Below are 13,882 nucleotides of genomic sequence, written 5' to 3'. Positions count from 1 at the left end.
GTGCGGTTGGAGGTCTTCATCAACGATTTGCATCAGAACGTGGTGTTCTTCCATAGTTCTTCAAACCAGGTTCTTGCATTCTGAAATATATGTCAATTTTTGGGTAAATTTGCTGTCATACAGTCAATGTAATAATCAGTCCAGAATTGGTAATAAAACAATTTCAGAATTTATTGCATTGTAATTGAAATATCGTTCAAAGGCTTTATATATATATTGTAATTCTGTGATTATATTCTGAAAGTATCAAATCTGAAATTGCCATATTCTGAATATTATTACTGTTATTATTCATTACATGCCAAGTGTTTGACAAAATTCCTAAGTTCAGTTTGAGGGTTTCAGTGGCCTTTATAAGAAGGGTCATTACATAAATGAAGAGGTATGGAGGTCAACAAGTCACCTTGGCTTAGACTGCATCTACTTTCAAAGAAACTTATTAGAGATCCATTAACTAAAACTGATAACTGTAAACTGACAATGGCTTTATCCAGCATTTAGTAAAATGCATACGCTTCCAGCACTTCACTTAAGGAGTACAAAGACATACCATATTATGTTTTTGCAGCATCAAATTTATTTGCATACTTCATTTTTTACCATATCTTCTTTCTGGGGTAGAGGTTCCACATCAGATTTATGCTTGTCTTTCATTGCTTTCACTTTGGAATCTTTATTTTTATCAGGGTATAGGATCTTGGTTATGTGATTTTTTTAAGGCAAATTTGATTATCAAAACATTATGGTAATATGGATTATTTATAAAGGAGTATCTTTTTTTTTTGATAGGTAATAGGCCTTGAGGTCCAAGATTGTGTTTAGAGTAAAAAACCATCTTAATTGGGCACCAAAGGTCAGAGATAGGTATCCTTGGTGTAGCCCTTACATGAATATCTCAGAGTAACTTGACCAACTTCAGCGCCTATTTCTGATTTCTGAATTTATATCTTTGCTCTTGATATTTCCTTGTGAATACAACCTGAAAATTAATCTTGGCTACAATCAAGTTGTTAGAATGAAAAGAGGTATGCTTCATAATAAAAAATGAGACTTATCTCCTATTAAATTTATAAAGGAGTATCTTACACAATTTTTCTATATTTAACATTATAATTTATCTTGCTTGTGATTTCAATCTTTAATTAGGAGGGATGAAACATAATAAAGCAATTATAAATTTGAAATAACTTTTGCACTCTGGCAGAATCTTTGATAGGAAATGTAAGTAACACAAAAAAATTTAAGCAGACTGAAATATTCAAATCGCTGAGAACATTAAGTACCATGTTCATGATACATTTAAACTTGAGCAAATTGATATTTTTGGTCTTAAACAGTCCATGTTGCTGATCCTATCTAGTCTGAAGTTTTAGAATAGACCTTTCTTTCTAGTTTGAACTCTAATTGTTTCCCATCATAAAACAGGGTTTGATGAGCGGCTCAGCAGAATTGAGAGAACAAGCAGCTGAGGGCTTAGGGGAGCTAATAGATGTGACCAGTGAAAATGCATTGAAGCCTTTTGTTGTTCCAATAACTGGGTATGGCAGTTTGCATGGTTGAGCATTGCTTTTATTTGTCGTTTTGTAATATCATGCTTTTTTAGAAGACAACAAAATTATGTTTCTTGTTGATTGATCCTTAATTCTATGAATGCTTGCAGACCCCTAATTCGAATCATTGGAGATAGGTTTCCATGGCAAGTCAAAAGCGCCATTTTATCTACATTGGGTATTCTAATAAGTAAGGGTGGAATAGCACTGAAGCCTTTTCTTCCACAGCTTCAAACAACTTTCATCAAGTGCTTGCAGGACAATACAAGGTTCTTCAAATGTTCTAAACATGTTTTTTTTAAAACTTTTAGTTCCTGTACTGTCTGGAGCTTGTGGATCATTTATTTGTATTAGGTCTTTTAACTTATTGCTGAAAATGCTCAGGATTGTTCGTTCAAGTTCAGCTCTAGCATTGGGGAAGCTAAGTGCACTAAGCACCCGTGTTGATACTTTGGTCAATGACCTCCTTTCAAATTTGCAGGTAAATTTAACTTCTAATCTACCGAACCTGATGCAACGCATCGTAAAGTTCTCTTTTTTTGATCTGTTGAAGACTTGCCTGGCTCCAGATTCAGCCATGTCTTTCTTAGACTCATCAGACTTGCCGAGGCTGGGCCTAAGATTTGGTTGTTTTTGTTAATTTAAACAAAAACTCCCAAACTTTAAATGGCTTTTTGGTTTATGACAATGCCCCCAAACTCTATATTGGTAGGATGTGGGATAGTGGTTTTAGACTCTTGAGGAGTTATAATGCAGAATCCAGATTCTATGTTTTAGAAGATGTTATAATTTCTTGACTTAGTCAAATTTCAATACTCTCTCTCTCTCTCTCTCTCTCTCTTGCTCTCATATATATATATATATATATATATCTCCTCTCTCCCTCAAGATCTATACCCATTTCTCTACCTCTCTCCAAATCCCCATTCAATTGTAAGTATAGACAAGCAACAGGCCAATGATGAATCATGGTCATAAAATCTACATAATGCATATCGCTTGTTGCAGGTCTCTGCATATTCATGGTCAAAGCCACCATCAAGTATTATCTTGTTTCATATATCAGAGAGCTTGCTTAGTACACAGTGACTGGCATAGGCAAAGTTGGCATGCTATAGTCCTTGTACTACTGAATACAAGTTAAGACATAGTTGGCAGAAAATGCCATTTTCATAATGCGAAGAATCATTTTCATATTGCAAAATATATCAATCATGCCTTACAAAAACAATTGATAGAAGATTCCCATTTATTACTATCCTAGCTGAAGTCAAAATAGAACATAACCATCCATCTTTTTACTTAACACTCCTCTTTGCGAATGAGATTGTTAGAAAGACATGCATTATTGGAAGCTTCAAAAACTAATTATTAATAAATTCCTCACTTGAACATACATACGAGTGATTGAAACACAATCAAATATTGTGGCTACGTCCTCATCCAAGATCCAAGACCCATATTAAATGGCAGTGCATGACTTTCGTGATATTGTGATGATTGATGTGACCTCCTTTGAGCCATACCTTTACAATTTTAGTATTAATATTGTTTTGATGTTGTGGATTTCATATTCCATGACTTTTATACATTGACAATATTTATATAGTGATATTGCGATCAGGATTTAACTGTGTGATTTTTGAGTCAAACTCATTGACCCATATTTCATGAGTAGTGTTCAACATGAATCCATCTCTCATGAGAATAAATGGAACACTTAGCACTCATTGGATCTAGGTGATGCTCACAGGGGTGAAGCACCGGGACTTCTTGGGAGGTCACCCATCCCAGTACTACTCCAGCCTGAGCGTGCTTAACTACGGAGTTTCCTCCATGGTTAAACCCAAAGCTTGCAACCCCATTTACAAAACCTTCACCAAGTGTTGTGCCTTATGAACCATTCATTAGAAAGCCCCTTAAGCTCATCAATATTTATATATCTAAGTGTGGTTTTTCTCCAGCTACAATTTGCTTTTATAGTTATGTGATTGATGTATACTTGTGTAAGTGATCAACTTAATCTTTTAATCGTGTTATTGTATCTTTAAGGCTTATTTAATAGGGTACATGAAACAAGTTTTAAATCCTTAAAAATCTTTGGATCTCTAGTGTTTTACTTGCCTGAAATATTTCCTTAGTTTTGGCCGTTATTTTCGCTGAGTCGGAGTTCAAGTTAGAGACGTGCTTGTTGAGTCTGAGCATTGTAACTATGATTGAGACACATTTCAGATTTAGTAAAAGGCTAATCATTGAGCAGGTGGCATCTGAGGGTGGAGTTAAGGAGGCCATAATGGTTGCACTTCAAGGTGTGCTAAAGTATGCTGGAAAAAGTGTCTCTGGGTCTATAATTAGTCGTGTTATTATAGTGCTTAAAGAATGTTTACGTTTGGATGAAGATCAGATCAGGGTTTCTTCTGCAAAAGCGATTGGTATTGTTTCTCAGGTGCACAATTATTACTTTACCAGACCTAATATTTATATCTTGTTCCATTCTAATGTGGACACTGAGTAGAGCCATTTTTGACAGTATTTGGAAAATGGAGAACTGCACAGCTTATTGGTTGAGCTGTCAGTTTCAGTTCCATCAGAGTCATGGGGTGTTCGACATGGAACAATTCTTAGTTTCTCATCAATGTTTAGACTCAGTGCTGCTCGTATATGTGCTTCAGAGGCATTTTCCACAGTTGTTGATTGTCTTAAAAATAAATTGAAAGATGATAAGGTACGAGTTTCATTACCATAGTTAATTTTACTCCATATTGTTTCATGTCACAATTAGGAAGTTCTTACTTTATGATGTCTTTCCAGAAATTTCATTTTTGTCTTTAAAATATTGATTGATTAGATTTCCTTACAATTTACATTTTGACAACAAACTAATTTCTTTCATGTCTTAAAGCAGGTTCCTGTTCGTGAAACGGCAACAAAGGCTCTAGGATATCTTCTGTCCTATGAAGCAAAGTCTCACTATTCAGGCCATTATGGATTTTCTGAACTTTTGCCTTTCTTGGTATCCTGTTTGCGTGATGACTCCAGTGATGTGCGCAGAAGAGCTCTAGAAAGTCTCAAGTCTGTTGCCAAGGTAATCTAAGCAATCCAGAAATTACCAGTCCAATTTTGCTAGATAATGTTATAAACTATTATTTGACCAAGATCCTTTTTACTTTGTGTTCCATAAGTTACCTGTTGATCTTTTTAACAATGGTCTTTAAGGATTGAATTGTATTTGAGCAGGTAGACGTCACAGTGGCTGCTGCATATCTACCAACCTTGGGACCATTAATTGCTGAATCTCTGAAGGATGGAAGTACACCTGTCCGCCTTGCTGCAGAACGCTGTGCCCTCCATGTTTTCCAGCTTACAAAAGGTTTTCACCCTAGAAACAATTTTATATCATGTTTTGAATCTTAATATCTTTATTAATTGTATGTTATCTAAGAATTGGATGCCATCAGGCACAATTATCCTTTCAATTTTATTAAAAACAATGGTTTTATATAAGAATAATTTACAAAATTGGGAGGCCTCTAGGACATCTCTTAAATGGAGAGATGTCCCTGTATTTTCTATTATTGGCTCTCAATTGTTGGTGTGAATGTGATTTCTCTTCTGACTTTTTATCACACCTGTTTGCTCCAAGATTATTTAGGGCAACCGTGCTTCACTGGTTTGTGGTGATGTACTTGCATACAACTCCATTTCCTTTAACCCACATTGGTTGTACTTTTTCTCTGTTGCTGGTGTATCCTTTATATACTACTCACCCCATGTGAGCTCATTCTGTCTTATATGCACATTACATCCTTTGCATAGACCTAATTTTTAATGATCATTTCTTGTTTTAGTTGTCATTGATATCAAATGTAATGTAAAGTAAATCATGTTCCAAGCAATTCAGACTGACTACATCAGAAACTTTGGCACCCAACTTAGAAGTCAAAATGCTTTAAATAACTAGGTGCTGAACCCTGTCCGTGTTGGCACACACTTCTTGTGGCCTTTAAAATTAAAATATATTACTTACAAGAGGCCTGCCCCTAGAGATGGACATCCTATTTTGGGATGCAAATAAAAATAATTAACATTAATTCATGCTTTTGACTGACCTTGTTAAGGAGATTAAGCAAATAATTATGTTGCTGGCTGACCTAGTGATGTTGAGTGCCCATTTTGGAGGGAGATTTAAAGTAGAAATAAATATTTTTCAGCCTCAGCCTTCCTGATTTGAGGAGGCATATCCATTGGTGAAAAGTTGCATTTGGAGGATATAAATAGAGGTCACTTGGATTTAATTTCTCAAGCAATTCAACATCATTTTCGTTCTTAGCAGACTTTAAGGGAAAATTGGAGCAGACTGTGTGCAGATTTATAGCAAAATTTGATGGTGAATAGGAGCAGACCTAAGTGCAGATTTAGAGCAGACTATAAGGGCAAATTGGACTAACCTGAAGAGAAGATGTTCGAGACAAGTTAAAGAGTAGACTTTATAGAAGACTTTCAAGTGAATTACAAGAAGAATTATAGATTGTTTTCATGTTTGAAGTAGAAACATATGAGGTTGGTACCTCTACATAGAAGAGATTGGTGGCTCTTGCTGAGTTGGTGCACAGTGGAGGGGATTGGTGTCACCTGTGGGTTGGTCGTACAAAATTTTATTTTTTTAAGAAGGTAATAGGTATCGAAGGAATATCTTGCTGTGATTTTCTCCCTCATGGGATTCAATGTAAAATCATGTATGCATCTTGTGTCCTCCATTGCTAGATCTTTTACTTGTGTGGATGCGTTTGATTATTGCTTGGTGAATGCTAAAGTTTAAATAAGTTAAAATTCTCGTATATTGGTTTACCACAGTCTTTATTTGTTTTCTTCAATTGGTCTGAAAGTGGTTTCCTTCCATAAGGCCTAATCACTTGAAGGGAGATCTTATAGAGCACACATAGCTGAGGAAGAATCTTATGGTTTCTCATCAAACCAAGCACTTCTATTTGATGGGATAAATTACACATTTTATAGCATAAGAATCTTATGGTTTCTCATCAAAAGAAAATGTGTGACTAATGCCAAAGTCAAGAACACAACATTTTGGAGTCTACATGAATCTAAATTTGTAAATTTCATGCATTGCAAATTGGCAAAGGATATGTGGGATAAGTTGAAGAATATTTATGATGGAGATGATAAAGTAGAGAAAGAAAAGCTCCATACCCATCGACGACAAGTTGAAAGCCTCAAAATGAAAGAAAATTAGAACATAGCCACATATTCACTGTGCTAATGAGATTATTAAATGATAAGGGGTCTTGGTGAAACCATTGAGGAATCTATGTTTATTAAAATGATATTGAGATCATTAACCTATAGTTTTGACTCGAAAGTGTTGATGATTGACAAGATGAAACATATAGGCAAAATGACAAAGGCTGAGTTGGATGGGGTCCTCAATGCTTTTGAAATGAGGATTGAAGAAAGACCATAAAAACAAGAAGCAACCTTAAAAGTATCTAGAAGAGTATAGTTTCAAGTGAAAATTCAAGCAAAAAAAAGGAAGCATATATTGCAAGAAATGATATGCCAAATGCAAATGTAACTTAACTCTCAAATGATTTAATCATAGTAAGATTAAGTCATTTTTCTGGCAAATGTCCATAGGTTGCAAGTGAAACCAATGAAGTGTAGTATGACAAGGCAACAACCAAGAAATATCATCATACCTAGAATAAGTACAAGGGAAAGCTGAGAAGAAGAATTTCTTATACACAAGAGCCTATATGCCCAAGATAAGATAAGATAAGATAAGATAAGATAATAACATTAATGTCCAACAAAAGACCACAAAAGGTCTATGGGATTGGGAATTTACAACAAGACAACAGACAATAGGAGTACCAAACAGTGTCCAAGAAAGCGAACAACGAGAAGCAAAAAGAGGAAAAAATGCATAGGAAAAGGCCAAAACAATGACTAGCAGTCCTTCAATGGCGAAAAGAAATCAGTCACAAAAGGATAAGGTTGTGGGTGGTCATGAGCCTTGATCTGTCTCTGTGAGCTCCTGGAAGACTGCCTCGACGTAAGAAACTGCTGTGGAGTCTAATAGATTTGGAATGACCAGTAGAAATGTTAGAACTGAACGACCTTTTTACACCACATAAAGGAGATACGGGTGAGAAAAAGGTAGTGACTATAAAGTACTATCCCGGAGTAGGTTGGCTTCTTGAAGACAAAGCACAAGACACCGCTGATGACTATAACTGAAGAAAGTTGAAAGAGAAAAATAGTCTTGGAATAGACAATAAAATCTCCCTCTGATCTCATAAAAGATAGGGCAATGGAAAATAAAGTGAGCTCTGTCTTGACGTTGGCTAAAGTATGTAGCTTACAGATCCATTCTCTGCTGTCAATATAATGGTCGTTCTGAGCCTAAAGACGGTGAGAACCAACTCAGAAGGACCCCAGAGAGATATGCAGGGCATGACACCACCATCGAGATAGGTGACTAGGACGAACAATAATCCCATCATAGATCTCCAGAAAGTGTTCAGCATATAAAGAAAGTGATGAAAGCTTTTCGGAAAATGACAAAAGAGAAATTCTCTTCATGTTGATGATAAAGGATATGAAAGGTTGAAAGTGAGAAACATACTATGACAAATCTTGAGGAAGAACTTATCATTGCCATAGACAAAATTAAAAGACTCGACAAGCAAAATTTAGAGTTCAAAGACCAAATTGGAGAATACAACAAAAAGTTGGAAAATCATGACCGGGAAAATCATGACCGGGAATTGGAAGACTCAAGCTAAAGAAGCCAAATGCATTGAAGATGTTTTAAAAGACTAGCTAAAGGAAAAATGATTGAAATGTGAGAAGCTTGAATTTGAAAATGCTTATTTGATAAAGGAGCTAGAAAACATTGAGTTCAATTGGAAATAAGAATTATGCTATGATATCCAAGATGAGATTATTACGTGTCTAGGCTATTTGTTTCGGTGCTGGAGCCATGCCCTGTGTATCTTAATTGGCCCCTTTTGTGTTGGTTCTCACAGGCTTCGGATTTAGACTGATCACCACATTGATAGAGAGGACTAGATTTTTCAGTTATGTACTTTGGCCGAGGCTGAAATGAAGACCCACTTTATTTTCCAATGCCTCATCTACTATGAGATTAGAGGGAGATTCTATTGTTTGTTCGGAGAGGGCTGGTCCCTCTCCACTTTTTTCAGATACATGGATTAGAGGTGCCTCACTCTTTACCTCCGGGAGGCGTCGCAGCTTTGCGACCACACTCTGCAACTCCTTTTCCCATAGCACCACGCCTAAGATTAGCTTATCATGACCTTTTCTTGCCCCTACTTCTCGCTTGGGGTAAGAAGCAACCCCCAACACTCCTACCACCTACTACTTCAGGTCAGTGAGGCCCTACAAAGGGTTCACTCGGCAACGTCACTCCTCTAATGGTATTTAGAGACAGGCTAGGGCTCTTGGCCGTCCTAGGCTGTACCCTTCAGTGTTGGACTTCTTTCTACCGAGTAAAGACCCATAGTCTTTGCCTCCATGGTCTTCTTTCTCTTTTTCTTTCTTTTGTGTTCTTGGTTTGCTCTTTCCTAGACACTGTTTGGTGCTCTTGTTGTTTTTTGTATCCTCGACCCTTTTGGTGGTCTCTTGTTGGACATTAATAAATTTATCTTATCTTATTACCCTCAAAAGTTCCAACAAAGAGCTAAACAAGATGACGATGTACAACGAAAATAATAAAAGGGAAGCAAGCAAGGAAGTAGACAGAAGAAAAGGAGGAGGATAAAGCCTCGCAGTTTCAAAGAACTAACAAGGATAACCTCAATGGTCCTTGCCTCAAAGGAAGCCATGCACAACTATTCCTTTCACGACTATTTTTTTTGTGCAATGAATAAAGAGCTATAGATTGAAAAGTGCATACTAGAAATGTTTTTAGATTTTCAAAAGAAACTTTAACTCATTCATTGCTCTAATGGATTATAATGTCATTCATAAGTGTTACAGTTTTAGACACATATGAAAGTTTTCTAGAAGTACTTTTGCCTCGTCTCAAAGACAAAACAAGGAGGATGTTCATGAAAAGAAAAATGATGTATCAAACAAAGCTTGGGAAAAAAAGCTCTAATGGATTATAATTTCCTCTACCATTTCATCCAAGAGGTATCCACTCAACTCAGCCTCTGTTGGGGCTTTAAATTCCGGACCACAAATAACAACTGCATCTATCATGTTTTGCCAATAAGGAGCCCTATCACAAATACATTATGATTAGAAATTTAGATGTCAAATCATTATGTAAGCTTGTAAAGTGAATTTATGATTAATCAATGAATCATAAAACAAATAGATATAATTAAAGTTTTACTTTAACCTTAAAGAAAACAAAGAAAAAATAATCAATTACCTTGCTGCAACAAATGGAATGTTGCAAAAGTACCAAAATTTGTAAATCTCTTTTCTCGAAGCATCATGAATCTTCTTGTTCAAACCCATACCCTCAAGCGTGGGTTGTGAGCCAGGAGTAGTGCAGGGCACAAAGTAATTATCCAATCTATTTTTCCGCACTCTAGGCCACAACAGGTTGGAGTTGGACTCAATCTCAGTATAAGATCAATTAGCACTAGCACTAGCATGAGCACTAGAACTAGGACAAAAAGGAGGCTTGGAAGAACCCTCTTCAACACAACCTATGGATGCGGAAGTTGATGTGGATGCGGATGTGGCTACGAGAGCATAGGAGCCAATAGCCCTTAACCCTTCAAGTTGCCTTTTCTTATTCAATTTCTCTTGTTCATATTTTTCTAATGCCACTTAACAAGTGTGTTTTGCCTCAGCAGTTTTGTAATGTCCCCCATCGTTTAGGCCCTCAATGGAGTTCTTAGCTTTTCATTCTCCAAAGGCTAAATGGAGAAATAAGGAGAAATAAATTAAATTAAAGTCAACAAATAAATAAATCTAAAGGTGACTATATTTAATTAATTTAATTTTCTAGAAGCACAACTAATTATTGTATTGGAAAGGGGGAAGCTTCTAGAGAGTGCATTTTCTAGAAGTACAACTTATTATTGCATTGGAAAGGGGGAAGCTTCTAGAGAGTGCAATTACATAATATTCATTTCCTTCTAGAAGGGTGAAGGAAAAGAATAAATAGAGGCAAGAGCTTCATTGTTAGGCATCCAATTATTGTCAATTGCATTTGATATAAACTTGGGAGAAGAAACTAAGGGTTTCTGATTTTAGTTAGCCATTGGAGAGCGTCCACTAAATTTGGCATTTAGGAGAGCTTCATTCTGGAGTTCTATTTGTGCTCAAATTGGAGGTTACATTTATTGTTGGCTGCTACAGTGACATGAACAGTGCCGTGAATAGTACCTGCGCTATAGTACTTGGCTTGATTATGATTGCAATTTCATCTTCTTCATTGGGCGATTTGTACATCAGTTTCTACAATCAATTTGCATCATTTAAATTGGTCATTTGGCATTGTAAAGGTGGCTGTCATAAGTGGCTGTAGATGCATATTTTATATCAGATTTATAATGTCTTTTCTACTCAGCTTTTTTGGGGTTGCAAAGCCAAGAGCCTTGGAATATTATGTTAAGCATTGAATTAGAAAATATCTCACTACAAGAGTGATAAGCTGCAGCTCTATATATTTGATGTAATGTGCATATTTATATCTTCCATGATTGACATAATAGCATGCATGCCAAGTGTTTGACAAAATACCAATTGGTTGTAAGTGGCCATTTTTCAGTTAGAATTCATCTATATGCATTTGAAAAGCCAAAAGAGAATTGCATATGCATTTAGTTCTCTTCTTAGATATAGTAGTAATCAATTACAGGTTTTTAGATTCCCTTTGATATCATTTCAAGTAAGCATAATCAGTCTGAAACTCAGAAACAACAAGCATAGAGATCATATTGAAAGTGTGACAATATTCCTTGACCTACAAATCAAACAGTTGAGGTTCGAATTGACAAGGGATATTACAGTGATATCAGAGCTTGATTGCAAAGTGTTTGACAAAATGTCAAACAATTGAATTTGAGAAGAATTTGGTGTTTCACGAAGTTATAAGCGGTTGGGGTTATTACAAGTTTGTTGAGTGCAAATTGTAATATCCTGTCCAGGTATAGCAACAATGTGGTATTTGAATCTATAAATAACAATTCTACTATCAATAGAATACCATAACAATATTGTTTGTCTAACAATTTGTAATATCCAGACCCTGGAGAGCAAAGGAAGTGGCTGATCACATGCCAAATAATGGAGGAGAGCGGAGCTAACAGTGTAAATGTTGGCTATGATAATTTAAAGAATCACATAAAAAACTTCTCAAGATATATCGAATCAGGCATTAAACTTATTTATGCAATTTATCAATGTGTGTTTATAACCAAACATATTTATAATTACGCACGTTAATACTAGGAAGTGTAACAGTGTATATATAATTGTAGTAAAATCAAATATAAGACAACAATATCATGGAACCTGGATTTCGTACGTGAGGAATCTTGCTGATTGCGTGACTCCTTTCTAACATCCCGTTTTCCTTCTACCCTCACACCACAACTAACTCGACCCTCCTGACTGGACGTGTTCGTTCCCTCAGCAGATACATCTCTCTGTATACCATTACCAAGGCCTCTAATTGCACTCCACAATCAGTCACCCATCAACATACAACTTGGTTTCAATGCCCGTGGGGGATAGAGAGTCAGTGCCTCTAGTAGTCACTATCACGTACCTCTTTCAGCAAATTAGTATGTCCGCGTTGAGGGAAAAGGCTGTTCGTTGTTGCTGGAGATCTTGACCCAAAATGGGTATGGATAAACAAATATGTAAATTCCCAACATTGCTTTGCTGACTCTGCGATTTCTGTTATCGCTCTGTACTGCTACAGCAGTGGATACAATCTTCCTTGACGTCTTAGTGATTCAGATTGAATGCCTGTCAGTCCTTGGTGTATAATGTATGGTTATAACAACTAACGTGATTACCTTCTAGATATAATTCAAAACTTCCAAATGCTTAGTAATGTTAGCAGACTTACTTCTAAAAATGGAATCGACTGAGCCTAATTTCTCTTTCCAACTTCTTGCCAAGTTTTGAACACAACTTCAATGAGATGCTGGGGCTACGTCCAACTTCTCAACCAACTCGAGGGGTTTTGTCCTTAGAGTAACCAATTACCTTTAAGCAACCCTTTTCATTTCCATAATAGTATATTTCATGGTGTGAATGCTAATGTAGTTCCTTGTTTTATAACCTTGATATGAGGGGAAATACAAACAACTAGGCAATGTGGGATAAAAGCCAATTTTGTGTTTTAGTCACTTAAGTTACTTTTGTTATAAAATGACTTTAGGTCATAAAGTAACGTAATAAATCAACTTTATAAAATAAAGTGATTGGAAGCTCCACAAAATAAATATATCTCCAACAAAACCAAATAGAATCCTGACTGGCTAGCATCCTCAAAATAAATGCCGTTAGCCTATCCGGATGGAAAGATAGACCATCAAGGTGCTAGAAGGCCTAGCGCAGAGAAGGGGACATTATAGTCCTCCCTTCCCAGGATTGCTTGCCCTCAAGCAATCTCAGTGTTGGATGCTGCAAGATAGATTCGCCCTCCCAAGTGGCATCTTCATATGGAAAATCCTTCTAGCGAATTAAATACTTCCTGATGGACATGTTACACAGCTTCCTTTCTTTGATCTCAATCACCTCTGCTAGAATGAAAACTAGCTTCTCTTTCTTATCAAGTGGGGGCAATCCAATGGAGGGCACTACATGTTGACCAATCGCCTTCTTGAGGCAAGAAACGTGGAAAACATTATGAATTCTGCTGTCACCTGGCAAGTCCAGCTCATAAGCAACCTCTCCAACCCTCCGAGTAATGTGATAGGGACCATAAAATTTGGGCTGAAGTTTTTTGGACCCACTCTTCTTCAAGGAGCTCTACTTGTAAGGTTGGAGACGATGGTAAACCATGTCACCTAACTCAGAACTCTGCTCTATCCTACATCTTTTGTTGATTTTGAGCCTGTAAAATGTTCTCCTGAAGAGATTTGAGAATGTCCTATTGATCCTGTATCCAATCTCTAGCTAGCGGTGTTGTGCTGTCTTGCAAAGCCAGATCTACGAACGACAAGGGTTCGTTGCCATAGAGAGCTGAAAATGGTGACATCCGGATGGACATGTGGTAGGAGTTGTAGCAGTACTCCCCTAGATATAACCATTTAATGCAAGCTCTCTGTTGGTCCGCTACATAGTTCCAGAGATAATGCTCCACCCATTTGTTT

General features: G+C 36.6%; 1 protein-coding gene across 4 annotated transcripts in view; it reads left to right on the top strand.

Annotated features, from left to right (window-relative positions):
- ILA (putative protein kinase regulator ILITHYIA) overlaps positions 1 to 13,882 on the top strand; it is a 265,229-nt gene that overhangs the window by 230,415 nt on the left and 20,932 nt on the right. For all 4 annotated transcript variants that reach the window (XM_089791540.1, XM_089791536.1, XM_089791539.1 and 1 more), the window contains exons 53-59: positions 1,426 to 1,538; positions 1,661 to 1,819; positions 1,935 to 2,031; positions 3,811 to 3,996; positions 4,081 to 4,275; positions 4,456 to 4,635; positions 4,788 to 4,920. In XM_089791540.1, the coding sequence (XP_089647666.1) occupies positions 1,426 to 1,538; positions 1,661 to 1,819; positions 1,935 to 2,031; positions 3,811 to 3,996; positions 4,081 to 4,275; positions 4,456 to 4,635; positions 4,788 to 4,920 (1,063 nt within the window). The remainder of the gene's footprint in view (positions 1 to 1,425; positions 1,539 to 1,660; positions 1,820 to 1,934; positions 2,032 to 3,810; positions 3,997 to 4,080; positions 4,276 to 4,455; positions 4,636 to 4,787; positions 4,921 to 13,882) is intronic.

This window comes from Cupressus sempervirens, chromosome 7, assembly GCF_028749045.1.
Source record: "Cupressus sempervirens isolate cs-2001-9-10 chromosome 7, ASM2874904v1, whole genome shotgun sequence".
Lineage (NCBI taxonomy): Eukaryota > Viridiplantae > Streptophyta > Pinopsida > Cupressales > Cupressaceae > Cupressus > Cupressus sempervirens.
Note: the sequence above shows the minus strand (reverse complement) of the source record. Positions and strands in the feature narration are given on the sequence as shown.